At 46.1% G+C, this 17,933-nt stretch overlaps 1 protein-coding gene across 1 annotated transcript in view; it reads left to right on the forward strand.

The window, feature by feature from the left end:
- The first annotated feature begins 2,246 nt into the window (after nt 1-2,246).
- The window catches only part of RTN1 (reticulon 1), a 117,977-nt gene continuing 102,290 nt past the window's right edge, over nt 2,247-17,933 (forward strand). The window contains exon 1 of the mRNA XM_042047232.1: nt 2,247-2,799. Within this exon, the coding sequence (XP_041903166.1) occupies nt 2,610-2,799 (190 nt within the window). The 5' untranslated portion in view covers nt 2,247-2,609. The remainder of the gene's footprint in view (nt 2,800-17,933) is intronic.

Raw genomic sequence — 17,933 nt, forward strand, 5'->3', positions numbered from 1 at the left:
GTTCCCTGGGAGCAGAGCCTGACCTGCACGAGCTCCACCCTCCTGTCGGGCAGTTGCAGGGAGTGAGAAGGCTCCTCTCGGATCCTGGTCTTCTCCAATGTCAGCCCCTCCAGCTCCCTCAGCTGCTCCTCATCAGACTGCTTCTCCAGGCTCTTCCCCAGCTCCCTTCCCTTCTCTGCACACACCCTCCAGCCCCTCAAGGTCTTCCTTGACATGAGGGGCCCAAAACTGAATTCAGGGTTTGAGATACAGCCTCTTCAGGGCCCAGCACAGGACAGTCATTTCGCTGGTCCTGCTGCCTCACTATTTTTGATAGAGGCCAGCATGCCACTGGTCTTCCTGGCCACCTCTTCACACTGCTGACTCCTCCTTGTCCCCATTTCTATTCAATAAGTAGTGCACACACTCTTTCTTCTCAGTCTTTTGCTGTAGTAACAGTGCCTGTGTTCACAGCAGCAGCCCTCAGACCATGATAACCCCTTTGGTCTGTGGAAATGAATCATTCCTAGCTGGTGTGTGCGCTCATTCTGATGATGCTGCATTATCACAAGACCTTTGTGATGGCCCACTGCTCACACAGCAGAGCTGCCAGGGGCTCTGTGCTCTTACAGGCCTTCTCCTGAGTGCTTCAGTCCATTGCACACTCACACAAAGAGACTCATGGGGCGTCCCAGAGAGTGGTGGACACAAAAGAAAACTGGGGAATCCAAACAAGGATGCGCATTAAGATCTATGGGAAGACATATTTTTAAAAACATACTGAATATTATTAACATCATTAATAGCAATATTGAAGTCATCAGAATCTTGCTGGAATCATAATCAGACATTGTATATGTCATTGTATATGTCAAAGTGGGAGCCATGGATTTGGAAAATTAATCTCCTTGGCTCATGAGATGAGCCTGAGGTATGGGATTTGGCATTACAAACTCCATGGCTAAAATCATTGCTACTGATCTGCAGCAAACATTGAAATAAAGAAAATCCAGTTAGCCTGGGCATCTTCTTGACTGTGAGGCTGCTGAGGCCCTGGCCCACGCTGCCCACAGAAGCTGTGGCTGCCCCATCCCTGGCAGTGTTCCAGGCCAGCTTAGATGGGGCTTGGAGCAACCTGGCCTAGTGGAAGGTGTCCCTGTCCATAGCAGTTTGTTAGAACTAGATTGTCTCCTAGATTCATCCCAAACCATTCTATGATTCTCAGGCAGCAGCAGGACAGAGCGAGGATAAGGGTGGCAATTCGCCAGGAAGATAACACAAATGGATAGTAGCCTCAAGGCTACTTTTGAGGCTTTTCATCTTGTATTGTGGACTTACTCTGGATTTCCTCCCCCCTTACTTGGAAAAAGTGGGAACATGTTCAGTTTTCAAGCCCAAGCACAAGCTTGCTGTAGCCGGAGAGGGTCTGAAGCCTGCCTAGGGATGCTGTGACACACAGATCACAGCTGGAGATCCACTGCTGCAACAGCCAAAGAGCCAGGTGAGAATGAAATCTTCTGGCTGGGGCAATTACTCTCCACTTTGTAGCTTGACCTGCCACATGACAAGAGAGAGGTCCTTCTACAAGGCAGGGAATTTGTTTCCTTGACCTGTAAGTGCCAGAACTCTGTGCAATGCAGGAGTGATCCCATACCCTTTACCTGAGTCCCTTTCCTCATCTGTAAAAAGACAACAAGGAAACTTGTTCCTAGTTCACCTCATAAGTGGCACAGATTCTGTGAAAGCACAGATCCTGCCCTGTGCTTTCACCTTTGCTGTATCTCACACTGCTGCTGCTCTCACTGACAGCAAAAAGCCCTGACATTTCTCATTGCCTCAGTACACACACGATTTTTGTGAGGCAGTAAGCAAGCAAATATAATGGCACAAAAAAAAAAAAAAAAAAAAAGGAAAGAAAAAAACCCCGGCACACAGACACCTGCTGTGAGTTTATTTTGACAAGTGTCATTTAGATGCAATAAGCTGCGATCATATCTCCAGCGCGGCTGCAGAGAGGAGCCAACTGGGTAAACAAACCCAGGGGCAGAGTGCGGCTTCTCTCGCCGGGTTAGGGTCCGGCGGAGAGGGGGAGGAACAGGGCGATTTTAGGGTGGGCTTGCCGAGAGCTGTGTGCCCTCTCGGCCGAGCCCGGCCGTGCCGGAGGAGCCGGGGGCTCTCCCGGCGGGCGCGTTGCCGTGCCGGGCTGCGGCGCCTGCGGGATGCTCTGGAGCGCAGGGATGCGGAGGAGGGGGGCTGCGGGAGGGGAGAGGGAGGCGTGTGCCTGCCTGCAAGGGGGCATTTCTTCCCTTAACCCACACAAGCCGATGCCTACCCTGCTGAAGCAGTTAAACGGGGGAGAGCGGCAGCCCGGCTGGCAGATTCCTGCCCTGTGATATGCCAGCCACAGGGTGACGCAAGGGCTGGAAGGCTCCAACTAACAAGCCATTTTCACCTGCGTAATAAGCGCTAGTGGAGATACGGCAGCGGCGGCGGCGGCGACTCCCGGTCCCTGCAGCCGGCCAGACCCCAGCGCGGCCGCAGCACCAGCCAGCCCGGCGGCCCCCGCAGCCCTTCCGGTGGCCCCCGCTGCATCCCGAGAGCCGGAGATCAGCGGCCGCCTTGCAGGCAGCATGTCAGCCCCGCCGGACCCCCAGGACCTGCTGCTGGCGGGCACTGGGGTGCACTGGGCTGCGGACGGGGCGGACCAGTACGCGACTGGGGCTCCGCTGCGGGATGGAGATGGGGCTCAGCAGCGGGAACAGCTGGGTTTCGGCTCCTCCAGGGAACACCCGCCCGTTACCATGGCGACTGCATCCCCAGGTAAAAGGCGAGGGGTACCCAGGGATGCTCAACAAAGGGGCCCTGGCAGGAGCATCTCCCGGTTGTCTCGTTCCTGACCCTTCTTCTGTTTTTCTCGCAGCCTGGCTGCTTGGAATCATCGCTAACGAGTTAGTGACTGCACGTAGGGAAACAGAAAATAAGGAGGAATTGCGGCCTTTGCAAATAGTTATTTTTTGCTGATGTGGGGGAGGGGGGACGCAGGAGCCAGCCAAGTTCCCTAAAGCTCTTTGCAGTTTGTTAGGCATAAGACACCCAGATTTCAGGCAAATGTTGGAGGGCATTTGATTTCATCTGACTTGTTGTGTATCTGTCCTCATTTGTCAAACACCTGTTCACATCTGGAGTGACAGATCTCAACGGAGTTACTTTAGCTATTCGCCGTGCACCTGGAATTCCTGCACGGCCCCTTATGTTATTTCAACATGCAGCTTTTAATGGAGTGCCTATTCTAAAGTGTTTGTACATTTCGTGCATGCTTTTGGGACTTGTTCATTTATTTGTGGACTTCCTCCTTGCTGTGTTTTCTGCCTTTTGAACATTGAGGTGTGTTCAACTTCAGGTGCATTTAGTTTAGGGTATGTAGGTTCATTGATTTTCAGTTTCTTTTTGAGATGTGTTCAATTTCCCTTGGTTTAGGGCTGCTTTCTTTAGTAGGTGCATTAGTAGCAGGTGTATATCTGTTAATGAACCCCAGAAGGCTTCAGCTTCCCATAGCTCCTGGTAGAAATGTTTGGGGAAAAATTACTCTCTTTCCTTCTTGGTGACCCATCCCTACTTTCTTTCCCACTGCTGCCTGTCAGAGAACCTAGACAGCCAGAAACCCCAGCCCTGGGGAAGCTGATGCATCCCATCTCACCGGGGAGTAGATATTTCCATTACATAGCCTGAAGCCTTAAACTTGTCTTGAGTAAGTTGAGGGCCAGGGCTCGGGACAGGAACCGATCTCTGTTATGCAATAGCTGCAGGAGCATTAGGAACTGCGTTTTTGGGCTGAGTCCCTTCTAATCCCCTCCAGTCAATCAGCACAAAGAGTAGCTGGCCAGGAACAGCACAGTCTGTGTGGCTATGTGTGCTGTTCTGCTCACAGGCACACGTGTGGTTTCACAGGGTCTGAGTGTGCGTCGGTGCCTGTGTGTGCTCCCAACATGGATGTTTGCCTGGTGCCTGTCTGTCTGCTTGATGTGACCGAGTTCAGGGGTAAAATGGGATCTAACGCCCCTCGGCTGATGTGGGAAATGTTTTGCTGTTTTTTAGCTCTGGGCAGGCACCTAATCTGCTGATGTGCTGCTCATTCACTGAGCTGAGTGTTGGGTTGTGAAACGTGACTTTCTACTGGAGGCAGAGGCAGATGGCTGGGAATGTCAGGCTGCTTGAGTTGTGCAAAGAGGGGCACGACTGGGGTCTCCAGGTAGGGCTACCTCAACCATATAATGACACAAAGAAGGGGGGGAAAGAGTCTTGTGAGCTTTTTTTGTTCACTGATGGATAAAAATATGGCCATGCTGAATCTTAGCATACAGAACAAAGAGGGGTGGTCTCTTAAACGGTGTAAATCACCATTAAATGGAATCACTGTGAAGCTGCTTACATTTAATGAAGGCTTCTTCAGGCTTGACATGATCTGTAGATTTGCACTTAGAGAATGCAGAATATAGACAGACAGACAGAAAGAAAAGAAAAAGGAAAAAAGGGAAGAAGAAAGAAAGAAAGAAAAAGAGGTGCAAAGAAAATTTTCAGCTTTTGGAATCGTCTGCAAAGGAGTTTTAGATGTGTTTGTCTGCATGTGTCAAACTGTGACAAGGTGGAGGCAAAGTGAGTAATACAGACCTTTTTTTGGTGTTCGCTGGCTGTGGACTGTCAGGCTGTCAAACCAGCAGTACCATAAGAGTAGTAATGTGCTTTAGACATTTCCCATTTTGTTTTCCCTGTTCAATAAAGAACCGTTGTGTGGCTGTGTGCGTGTCTGGCCGACCATGGCAGACAGAGCAGCATCCCAAGCAGTGCAGCCCTGCACACGCAGTCTCCCTCTGTTTGTGGCTGCAGCAGCTGTATTTCTGTTCCACACTACCTAGAGAGCCACGACTCCCGCCCCCTTCACCGGGGGAAGTAAATAATTTCCTTGTTCTCTCTGTGTGACTAAGTATTCATAAGTTTCTGAATAAGAAGACTGTCATATTGTTGAATATCTGAAACTGTCAAGTTTTCAGAAAAACTCTTTTATTTCTCCTGCTCCAGCTTTTTTACAACACTGCCATAGTCTGCTGTAAACTCAAACACTCCTGACACAATGGGCCATCTGGGGACACTTTAGACAAGGAGCAATCCATCCAAACAAGAGTGAACTGGACAGAATAATTTTCAGGTAGCTTCCCAGCACATCCTGTATCTTCCTCCACACCTGTCAGACCAGTCATCTTTTTTTGTGAAAACCATAGTTATGCTCTCCAAGGCAAGAGCAGGGTTTGGAGTCTGGGAGATTCTCCCAGCATGAAAATAACTGAAAACAAATGGCGGGAATTTATCACAGGTTGTGCAGATATTTTCTTATACAACCTAAAAATTTGCAAACTTTCCCTCATCTTGGCTTTTGTTTTAAGTTTGAAAACCAGCCAGGGATTGTTGAAAGGTTCAGGAATATTTTTGAGCTGGCCGTGGGCCCGGCTTTGAGCCAAGCTGGCTTTGTGTCAAAACCTGGTGAGTGGTTTTTGAATGATGAAAAGCAATGGATTTCACTCCCCATTCTTCGGATGAACCAAAATCAGCAGTGATTGAGACTGCAGAAAAAAATTCCCACAAGGAGTGGAAAGCTCTGAGATTTCTCAAGCACAGTCAGGGCAACAGGGAGCTGCAGATCCCCCATCAGCCTTTCCTCCTGCAGGGCTCCAGTGAAGATAAACTTCAGTAGCTTCTGGGCAGGGACAAAGCTGTTTCTCTTGCTTTTATACTTGGCCCCTGAATTTTGCTGAAAATGTCTCTCTTTCTCAAATGCAGAGTTTTTCTCCTTCCCAAAAATGAATTTGGTTCGGGTAAGAGGACCTTGCAGGCAGCTCTTGCAAGGACTGGTGAGCGAAGAGGTCCTGAAGGGCTGGTGAGCAGTTATATGTTTGTGAAGAGAGCCCTGTGTCACCCAACACACCATCTGGTCACAGATTCTGTTATTTTATTTTTATGCATCAACAGTGATTAAAATCCCTTGACAGGAATTATTTCCAAAAATATTACACAGGCTACCAAGCATTCCCCAGGATAAATACATATGGTTTCCTCCAGAGAAATGGCAAAATGTAAGAACGGACTGTACCTCCATGCTGGGTGTGTTCTTCAGGGAAAAATAGCAGGAAAAGGTCAGGAACTCACACAAATGGTGATTCCTGTGTGAGGATCAGGGAAATTTCATGCAGCCTGGTGCATGGGTGGATCTGTAGGGTGGTGTAGGCAGTGGTGTTATGCCCCCACATCCACGCAGCTGAGATTGAGAGAGCTGCCAGCTCGTACTCACTCTAAGCCTTCAGACAGGGCACAGCAGTCAGGACATCCCTGGCAATCCTGGCCTGTTTCCAGCTGCCTCCAAAGACAGGTCACATGTGGGGTCCAGCTGCCCAGAGGAGAGGAGGTCAGTGCCACAGGGGATGGCATCAATAACTGGGATGTATCTACAGGGATACAATGGGAGGGTGGATATGGCCTGTGGGAACCCTTCTGGAACAGCATCCAGGGGTTGGTTGGGATCCCCTGGGTTGCCTCAGTGATGTGGAAATCCTGTGCTTATGAATAACAGCACCCATTTGGTGCGTGCCAGTGAGGGAAGGAGGGACTCAAAGCTGCTCGGATGAGGCAGATGAGTTGAGGAACAGCCTCTGCCTGCTGAGGAGCAGTGGGAGACCAAATCCCAGGAGTATTTCATGCTCTGATAGTCATAGATACAACACGCAAGACCGTGAGGGGTGTTGGCTCCCACTGCTTCATGATGAGGACAGTCTCTAATGTCAGTGCTTTAAGTAAAGACATTTTTTAAAACCTTTTCTAATTCACATGATTTGTAGAGGTTGACTTTGAAGATATGTGCAGTGCACCCATGTGTTCTCACCATGAGATAACCCACCAACCCATGAGATAACCCACTGCAAGGGACTGCAGTGAGGTGCTCCTGCCATAAGCCTGAATTGGTGTTGGTAAAGCTGCACCAGTGAATCTCAGTTTATGGTTTCTGTCCAGTTACTGGGGAGGGTGAGTTACTGGCAGCTTTGCACCTCAGCCTGAAAGAAATTTCTTATGGTTTTCAGGCAGGTTGAGAGCACCGTGGCTCACCTGGGTGGAGAGAAGTAGGCATAAACATGAATGTCTGCGCTCCTTGGGTTTGGCACTGACACTTTTTGGGATGCCAGATCATGGACAAATGCACCAGGTTCCCCACAACAACCGGCTATTTGCGGCCTTCCTCCCCCTTCCCAGGTCTTGCTCTAGGAAGATCTCTCTCTCCCCAAGCATCCATGGCAATGCGCTGCTCACAGCCACTGCACTGGAAAGACCAAGATCCAAACCCTGATTTTTCAAATTGCTGTAGAAAATTGTGATATGGTGGATTCACTGACCTAAGCACGACACATGGGAGCCTCAGCAGGTGTTTGGAAACGTGTCCTGAACTGCCAGGCAATCCTGCTCAGATTGAACCACCTGAGGCCAGATTTAGTCTCACTTTGGAAGAGTATATATTCATGCCAATTCTACTATCAACATTTTAGTCCTTTCTGATTTAGAAAACTGAATTTAGTTTTTCTCTGCTGTCTGGATTAGCCACTCAAAACAAAACTTCTGATCTACTGCTGTGAGTGAAGGGGACAGGGATCATTTGGTGGAGGTTCTCCCCATTCCCTGGTGTTTTGTTAGTGCAAGCAGATTTTGCAGAGAGAGAGAACAAAGCGGATTTCTTCTTGGATCTTTCTGTTCTTGTAATCCTCATGAAGCTTGACAAAGTAGCCTAAGTACACAGTTAGCCATCAAAAAAAAAAAATCCTGTTGAAATACCATCCTTCATTCTCATTTGTGTAAAGTAGGAGCAATGGCTCCTGCTGGGTTTCTCCAGCAATGCTCTGCATTTGGGGTGCTCTTAGAGGTGCATAAAAACTCCTGGTTTAAAATATGTGCAATTCTGTGCAGCAGAAGTGTAGTTCTCAACTCCATGCAGATCAAAATGCAGCTGGCTTTGCCCTGTTCCTCACAGGGATGCAGGTAGTTCTGTCCACTTTGACTGCCACACTGATAAATTTTCTTCAGCCTTCAGGGCTGCAATTGAGTTGAGGAAGAGGATGAGGCAGATGAAAGAGCAAAGTAGTACCAGGGAGGGTGACTCACCTGCCTTATTTTAATCTTCATCACTCAGTAATGAAATGTTTTATTTATAGGCAAGGAACCGAGAGGGAGAGTTTGGGGAGGAGGAGAATGACGAGGAGGGGAGAGGCTTTGGATGTCCCAGTTACTGCAAGTGCTGGGTTTTGTGAGTTGCAGTATTTTCTGGGCTGTGAATCTCCCCTGGGCTGGGTGGTTCCTTATCTCTCACTGGTGCAAGGGTCCCAGGAGGCACATCTGCTTCCTTTTTTTCTTCAGCTCTGGAAATGCCACTTGATGACATGTCTTATGCTTTATTTTTACAAAAAAACCCCCTGTATTGTGCAGGTATCATTGTGTCTGGGGACAGTGACCCCAGAAAATGCCTGCATGTTGCCTCTGTTTCAATCCTCCCAGAAATGTTTGAGCAGATGCCACAGGTCGGTTTATCACGTCCTCACAGACTGTCCCATGAAGGGATCCTGGCCCAACTGCGTGGCCCTGGATTTGCCCGGGATGCTCAGGACTAGAGTTAGGCTCTGCTTTCAGTCCTGAGACCTGATTTGGCCCCAAGACCGAATTATTTTGTACACAAGTGTTTTAGCTTAAAGTTCCCGAAGCAACCAAGGAGTTGTGCTGTAGGTCCACATCATCAGCAGGGAATGGAGCTTTTTAAATGGTGACTTCTTAGGAATTTCCTTCACTCTCCCTCCTCAGCAGTTGGTACCTCTAAAATGGGCCAAGTACGCACTGAGCTTTTTCATTTTTCATCTAGCATTTATGTCCTTATGTCTGTTCTTTGTGTTCTATTCTCTTACTTCTAAATCAGGACTGCCTCCAAATATCTGGGGGTTCATGTTTTTCTTGGGTTGTTTGTTCTTTTCAAAAGAGAAGTTGGCCTCCACATAGCAAACCATGCTTCAAGTAGTGAAGCATTATTTGTAATTAGTTTTCTAATTTAGGAAAAGCTGTAGAGTTGGCATGATTCAGCACTCAGGAGCAAATGTCACATTTAGTGTTCTTGTTTGTTAAGACACTTCTGATTTATGGTCAGTCTATTCCTCCAAGAAACCTTGTACCTTCAAGAGCGAGAATAAATTCTTGGCACTCACCTGCAAGGCAAGACGTGAAAATCACCTATTTCAGTCCTCCTTGTTTCAATGAAGTATTTAAGATTCTAATTTTATGGAACATAAGTGCATTCTTAACTGCTATTAAAATTAAGATGGTCTTAAGCATATGCATAAAGGTGAGCATGTTTTGTTGAATTTAGGGATAAATGAAGTAGAAGATACATCATGGATAAATTGGCTTTATTACCCATTAGACCACACTGCTTCAGGACACTTGCATATAAAATGGAAGCACCAGCACTTCCCCATCTCATTACAGCACTGTGAAAATTAACCTTTAAAGAGATCGAAAACTTAGAATGAAAACCATAATAAAGTTGCTGTTGTTTATTTTAATCTAACGTGTGCATCTAGGTGAGAATAAAAATTGCTAGAAATTACTACATCCTTCATAAACCTGTCTCTTTCAAATATTGAGGTGTTACCTCATAAGCATTGGCTTTGTACTTTAATATTCCTAAAGAGCGGGCTTTCCCCTCTTTATTTAAATAGCAGCCAATAAAAGAGTTATTTGCATATTTCTTTCACTGCTGTTATGCGTCGCCTGCCCTTGATACAGCCTCCTGCTATCATGAGATCTTGTATGAGAAAAGGTAGCTGGTTCTTTAGAGATGATTTCAACACAATTGCCATTAACAGCTGCAGCATTCCCAACATCTCCTTCACACAGCAGTGGCTGCCATCCTGGGTGCAGTGCTGCAGTGGGGTGTTCGCTTGGGTGCAGGAGATGATGGAGCAGGGGAGATGCTTTCTGCACTGGGGTGACTCTGCAGACCTGCACAGTTATGTCTGTGCCATTCAGGACATAAGTTATGTCTTATTTTTCAGCAGTGCTGAATTTATTAACTGCAGCTGATTTATTGCTGGTAGCTTTAAAGACATCGAAGGGACTTAGTAACTGTGGCCAGTAAAAAGCAAATGCATGGGGCAGCCTGGTCAGACTGGAAACTTTCCTGCTCCCAGTGCCTCGGGATCTTGTGCTTCTCTTGTCTCTGAGGGTTTTTTTCTGTCCAAATTATCAGTCCATATCTTGGGTGCACATGTGGGTGCCCCTGGGTGAGCCCTGTGGCTGAGAAGGAGGAAACACCAAGTCTGGCCAGTGCTTTGTATCCCAAACACAGCCCTGGGTGCCATCCCTCACCCCATCGGACCACCCATGGATATTTCAAAGCCACAAGTGCAGAAGTTACAGATCCAAATGACATCCCCAGCTTTCCCTGCACTGCATTAGTCACTGGCTGCATGATCAAACAAAAATCCTCACCCTGGGCAGGCTCTGCAGCACAGCTGTGCAGAGAAGGGCTGCAGACAGTCTGAGCCATCAGTTTGTACTGATAATCTCCTGCTGAGCCTGGGCCCCTCCACACAGCTCCCAAAACCACTCAGGGGCACCTGTGAAAGAACTGCTGGAGGGACAGACTGCATTTAAGGATTGTGATCCTCAAGAGAGTTCTGCCATTCACAGGCCCAATTCACCCCCTAAGTAGGGGCCTGAACCCACCCCCCCCAACATAATTTTTCATGTCAGGAAGGTGGGGACTCTCTCACCCCACACAGGTCTTGGTGCACATGTAACCAGCAGAGCAGCTCTGCTTGGAAATTGTTTTAATGCCAAGCTCATGGGCAGGCCAAAGGGCTGGATCCTGAGCACAGCCTAAAGGTTGCTCTAAATCTGCCACCACCATTCAAGTGTTCACCGTATCCAGGTCAGATGCATCCCTCTCCCTGTGTGAGGCACCGAGGCCACGGCCGGGGTGCGAGGTGAAAACCTGCAGCCAGCAGAGCTGGGGAACAGTGTCCTATCTCTGCTCTGATCTGTGGAGCAGCATGTGCTTTGTGGGAGAGGGAATGAGGTTTCACAGTTACCAGCTCTCCGCTGGCTACTGGAGCACGGAGGGGTCTGAATTCCAATCAGTCTTAATTGGGTCTTTCCCTTGATGTCCTTAATGCAGAGGCAAACGAGGTGCACTTGCTGCTCATGTGCATAGGAGATGTTTTGCATTTCATGGTATTTTCTTCCCTGTTGATTTCAGCACTGAAGCACGATGCAACACGCTGGAAATGAAATGTGCACTTCAGCTGAACTGGAAGCTGAGCTGCTCCGTGCAGGTGTAGCTGTGTGATACGAGCAGCAGTCATTTGTTATTTGCAGACTGATTTTAGTAAAATGGGAAGTGTCTTCTTCTGCTCCTTATAAAAGTTACAAAAATGTGTATTGCAGTTTTTTCATCTTCTGTTCAGTGCTCATCTCTATCTAAGGATGTAGCATGTTTGTCAGTTTGCTGGGTTGGGTTTTTTTGGTATCTTTCCCCTTTTATTACAAAGATTTATAGCTTTGGTAAACATCACTGAGCAAATGCTCTAAACTGCAATATTGCTGGGCACTAAATTTTAATTGAGATGGTTGCCTTTGATGTAGGGCTAACCTAAAGCTGAGGCTGATTTCTCTGTTTTGCAGCTTTTGCAGTTCTTTAAAAAAAGACATAATGCAGCATTTATGTAGTTGCTGATTTCTCTACTGCTCTAGCAAATTATCGCTGGAGTGGAATGTAGACTTGATTCCTCAGAATTTCCTGGTTTTCCTGAAAGTCTCTGTTTATAACCTGTGATTCTCAGAGCGCAATTAGTTTGTAGGACAGGTGTTGGGCCCAAAGGTGACACTCCAAGATGATGTGTGAGAGTTAAAATCCCAGAGGAGTCACCTCCTCTGAACACATTATTTACAGGAAAAAATAAAATAAAACAAAAGTGGTTTGGAACCTCTGGGCAGTAGCTCCATTTATCACTTTAATTAAGAAATTCTTACAGCAAATTGGCTGGTAAGTGGCATCTTTGTTGCTGGCAGGAGAGGATTTTTGTAGATCCTCGATGTTTTAGGCGGTATCTATTTTTTAAGTAAAAAGTTTAATGATTGTTTAATGAGGGTACGTTGCATACAGGACTGAAAAGGCAAACAAGCAATTAATTGATTGCATGGACAGATTTGGAGTCATTAATTAAAACCTGGATTACTTTTACATGGATGAAATAGGAACTCTGCCTATGAAAATGCATACCTTCCTCTGCTGCCAGGACAATGGACTGAATTTCCTTAAATTCAATTTTTTTTAGTAATTTGTCATCAGACAAAAATATCTCACCCGAAGAGATACATGGATTAAAATAGTATTAATAAAAATAGTGAAATTTTAGAAATAAGTGTCTATATTTTCAAATTATTCTCAAGTCAGTTCATGTTTTACCTTATTTGGCTGGCAGCAGTGTTCAGAAAAGTACCTTTGCTTTTAGAGTAGGACATTTATTACAAATATACATAAAATCCATTTTAAAAGCAGTAATTCCAGCCTGCAAAGTTCTTAATTCTATTTTAGAATTGCCATGACATGTACATTTTTTCTGTTGTGGGGGTTTTTTTGTTGGTTTTTTTTCCCCTACCCTAAAAAATACCACTGGAGATTATGGAGGATTATCTGAGCAGTTATCATAGTAAAAGCCAGTTGCCATTTTGGGAATTCTTTTTTTCTTTAAAGTGCTTTTGACATTAGCCTTTATAATTCAGTGCTGTGTAGTAGAAGTTCAGGTCGGAGCTGAGGAGACAGGCCTGGGGATTAATGCTGTGTGAAATATATGCAATCTCCTTCCACTTTGAACGTGCTAAGCAGACCATGTATAATCCCTGGAATATTTGGTAGATCTGCCAGGCCTTGAAGATGGCATTTGTAATATTTGTCTAGCTACATGTATTTTTATATGCTTGTCCCTCCCCATGCCATCCAAACTCTATTCACAAGTGAGGAAAAGGGGCCAAACAAAGACTGAGAAGTAAATGTACCATTCCCAGGAGGAGATTTTAGAGTTTGGGCTTCTTTTTTTCCCCCTCTCTCTGCTGTTGCTTTTTAATGAATCGTTCTTCTAACCTACTTTAAATTGAGCTTCTAGCATGCTGGATGTTTTGCAGATGAATCATACTGTGCAATGCACTTATGCATATCTGCTGTGCAAGTACATTGTCAGCTTGTATTTGATAACCTACCAGCAAGCAGGATCTTTTTTTTATGGAAGCTTGGGATACTAGCATCGTTCTCCAAGTGAGAATAACACAACCACTGTTAATAAATCAGCCTGGGTCCGAGGATGTCTCACTACTTTTGCTGCATCCTTGATTAGCATTATCCTCAGAGGTATAAATTAAAGAGGAAAATGTATAATCTGGGAAGTTTTCCAGCATCATCTTTGAAAATGAGAGCTCGGTGCTTTGCTGGGATTTCTTTGGTGGAGGAATGCTAACAGCAATGCTGAAGATGTGCCCTGATTGCACCCTAAAGAGTAAGAAGATGAACAGAATAGCTTCTTTTTTTTTTCATTCTTTGTCATCAAGATAATTTCTGATGTCATCTGCACTGGGTGAACAGTTTCTACACGGTTCTGTGAATTGATCCCAGAAGTGCAGCTCCAGACGCTCCCTTTTCGACTGCCTGTTCCCTTTGTCTGACATCTGCACAAATCTGGTGCATGTTTTCCCACCTCAGCCTGCAGACAACTGCCTGCAGCTGTTCGAGAGTGGACCCAGTCCCTCTGAGACACTGGCCAAAGCCTGAGCTTCAGCAACAAAGGTTTCAGGAATTTCTTCTGACTATTCCTACAAGGTGTCATCACAGCCGGATGGTAACTCCTGACACCTCCCTCCCCGCCAAGGGAAGAAAACTGTGCTGCAGAATGTGCTGATTTGCAAAAAAAAAAAAAAAAAAAAAAAAAATTCACAGGGAGGGTTTGGTTTTTGCAGTGTTCCAGCTGTGCTAAATGAGCAGAAAGGGGAGTTTTCAGCATATCAGCAACATCTTGGAAATGCCACATCTTCCAGCACTTTCTGAGTAGTCAGTTTTCCCCTTCCCTGCCCATAATCCACTCGGGTCTTTGGCATTTACTGGAACTAGGAGTTTGGCATGACTTGTACGTGGAGTCTTGCTGTATAAAGTCTGTGTGTTTCTATTTGCCTTCCCTTGGCCAGCTCTCTGCCAACATCTTCCTTTGCTTTCCAAGAGATGGTGAAAAGCACAGAATGCACGACAAAGCTGTTGTTCCTCAGGTTGCCTTTTGGGGAGGTGTAAGATATCTTTATTGCTATTTTCCTGATGGGACATCTAATCCACAGAGCAGCGAAGGGTCTTACAAACAGCCCCCATGAGTTGCATTTGAATTAGATCTGGGTCTGATGAGGCCCAGGAAGTGCCAGGCTTCTCCAAAGAGGTTTTGGCTTCATCATCAGTGACTCAGTTTACAGGGCCTCTCAGGCTGAGGCTCCAAAAAGTCATTCCCCTCCCCTGAAAAAATGTAGGGCAGTTATTTTTACTTAGGTTCCTGAAGACAGTAATTTTTTTTTTCCTGAATGCTATTACTTTTAAATTAATATTAAGGATCCTTAGTTAGGTTTTACAAAGGCATTCACCCTTCCAGCTCAACAAAATAGGGGGAATACTATGTGTTATTTGCCAGCTCTGCTGACACCGGTAGATTTGCTGAAGCAACGTGTTTCAACATTTCCAGACATTTTTCCTGTGGAGCTTTCTCTTCCATAGAATGGTTTTCTGTTTCCCCTTGATTTGAGATGAAAAGAAAATTGAAAATAATACAAAATGTTCCCACAGGACAGAATTTCTTTTGCAATAGCTAGGCTTCTAGGTTATGTCAGGAATAACACAAACCACTGCAATCAGTGAGCTTAATTTCAACTCTGTATTTATGACTTATTCCTTGACATTTCTGTCTGAAGAATAATGACATAAACACACTTTACTCTCAGCTTGAAAATACCCATTAAAACTGAGAGCTACTGCACCAGCAATTAGGGTTTGTGAGCACCTATTTAATGCAGTTGACAGGGTTGTGACCTTGGTTCTCTGTCACTGGAAATGAAATTGCCTCCTGGTCCAGCCCATCTAATTGCTTCTGAGCTGTAACACCAAGCAGGTTATTCTCTCTTTATGGCAGATGACTTTGCCAGCACTGTGGTGAAGAAGGCATGAAGCGTTCCACAAGCCAGCAGCTGCCCAGAGTCCTTGGATTTAAATATTTATCATAGAATCATAAATCATAGAATGGTTTGTGTTGGAATGGCTCTTAAAGATCACCCAGTTCCAATCCCCATCTATGGGCAGGGACACCTCCCACTATCCCAGATCGCTCCAAGCCCCATCCAGCCTGGTCTTGGACACTTCCAGGGACCCAGGTGCAGCCACAGCTTCTCTAGGCAACCTGTGCCAGGGCCTCACCACCCTCACAACCAAGAATTTCTTCGTAATATTTAACCTAAACCTACCGTCTTTCAGCTGAAGGCCATCCTCCCTTGTCCTATCACTGCATACCCTTGTCCAAAGTGCCTCTCCAGCTCTCTTGGAGCCCCTTTAGGCACAGGAAGGGGCTCTAAGATCTCCCTGGAGCCTTCTTTTCTCCAGTCTGAGCAGCCCCAGCTCTCTCAGCCTTGTCTTTATAGACATATTCCAGACCTGTGGTAGCTCTCTGCTGGACTCATTCCAACAGGTCAACATCATTATATAGTGCTCCTTCTTTACTTACTTAAAAATGTGACTTGCCTATTGATGCCAAGCAAGGCAAGGAAAGTGAGGGAAGACAGCAAATCAGACTCTTTCTTCTTAGTCTCTATACAAGACTTTTCTTTTTGAAAAGCCCTCCCCTTCTCATGTTGTATGAGCAGGAAAGCAATGCAGCTCCCCGTGAGGGCGAAGTGAAGCCTTTAGGAGACATTGGGTTCCCTTTCCCAACCCCGAACTTGGAGATGCAATGACAACTACACCCTCAGATTTGCTGGGCTGCTTGTTTTAGTCAGCTTTTCAGGAAAAAAAATGGTCTGTTCTAGAAGTTTTCAACCAATTTCAGACCCATTCATCTGCATAGCAGCAGCTGCCAGAGCAGGTGTACTAGTTTGAAAACAAACCAGTGGGAGGCACCAAGTCAGAATAATAATTTAATGGAAATTAAAGAAAAGGAAAAAAAAAAAAGTAAAAGAAAACACTGGTTCAAACTGACAGAGTCAAGGTACAACCTGAGGCCCTGTTAGGCAGGGTAGTGGTAGCAGTCTGGTAGAATGGTGGCTGCAGTCCTCTGAAGCAGTGATCCTGTAGTAAAGGGGTCTGCTCTTCCTCAGAGGGTCCAATGGTGGCTGTGTAGCTCCTGTCCTCTGGAAATCCAGTGGAAGGGTTGTCTCTGGTGTTCAGAGTCCCAGATTATATCCACGATGGGATGCTTGGTTCCTCCCTCTGGGTGGAGCATCTCACAATGGGGTAATGAGTCATGAGGCCAAGTGTTGATAAGGCTCATTAACAGAAGATAGTCTGGAGGGAGTTATCTCTGAGTCATGCAGCAGGACAATGATGGGCCATGAACGGAAAGATAGTCTGGGGGGAGGAGGCAAGGAAACACTGCCCCACCTGATTTCAACAGCTCATGAGGATGGTAATAGAATACACTGCAACCCAGGACAGCAGGTAAGATCCAAATTTTACCCGGAGTCTTCTGCTCCTGCCTGCTCCCAGCACCAGGTGTCCCAGGCTTTTGTAACTTTTAGAAATTGAAAGCTAGATGTGAGCAAAAAAACATGTTGAGGAAATAATCTGCAGAGTTGCTCACTCATATTTCTGGTTACAGCTGCTCTGCTGTGCCAGGCACAAGCCAGTTTCTGAGAAGATGAATTAGAGAAGCTGGTTTCTAACCTAGTCCCACGTAAAGCTGAGAGGTAAAGGGGTGTTTGTTCCTGGTATTTGGTGAAACTGCCAGGAGAAATGAGCTACACTAAAAATCAGTGTAGGCAGAAAGGTGAAATTGTATAAATTACACAGGAGTGTCAGTCCAGGGAGGAGAGGAAGTCAGCATGGAGGGGAAAATGAATAGCAAGAAAAAGAAATCCAACTACTCTCAAGAATTTGGATTTCCCAAGTGGTGGATTTCTCATCAGTTTATGAAGGGAATTAGGTAATTTGATGCTTGTAGTGGTAGGGGGTTAAGTGTATAAACTCAGCAGGTGCCTTTTGGTCCACATCTCCTCTGCTCTTGAGATCTGGAGGCAAACTTTGCCTGCAAAACCATTTCCCTCCACACATTGTTCAGTTGGAGCAATTAACATAATTGCTTTTAAAAAAAGCTTTTGAATGCATTTTTGCTTCTCAATTATTTCTTTTAGTCAATTGAAAGGGCATGAAATCCCCATTCTTCAAGGCAGAGACAGATCTGTTGAGCCTTTCACCATGTGAGTAGTACCTGGAGGAGTGCTGTGCCACAGCAGGACCCAGTGTGCTGGCTTCAGTCTCCAGACCCTTAGAGGCTGGCTGAGCTCTCCCAGCTCCTACATCTAGCACTGGGAAACTACAAGGAATACCATAAAAAGCAGAATGATCTTGGCCACCTGTATAAACATTCTGAATAAACAGGAGGAGGTTATGCAGGAACAGGGCACCTCAGCATGAAGGGCCAGCTTCCTAAACACAGGATGGGAAACCCCAGATGAATCCATCAGAGAAGAACGGGGTTGCTGAGGGTCACAAGCCAAACCCAAGCCACCCCAGGGTGAAAATCTTGTGCTGTTTTGCTGTTGCTGAACAGCAGATGCCAGGCTGAGATGTGGTGATGTGTGTTTTGAGGGCA

Source organism: Corvus kubaryi, unplaced genomic scaffold, assembly GCF_017639235.1.
Source record: "Corvus kubaryi isolate FWS band 111438036 unplaced genomic scaffold, C.kubaryi_AGA036_p1.0 66, whole genome shotgun sequence".
NCBI classification, from domain to species: domain Eukaryota; kingdom Metazoa; phylum Chordata; class Aves; order Passeriformes; family Corvidae; genus Corvus; species Corvus kubaryi.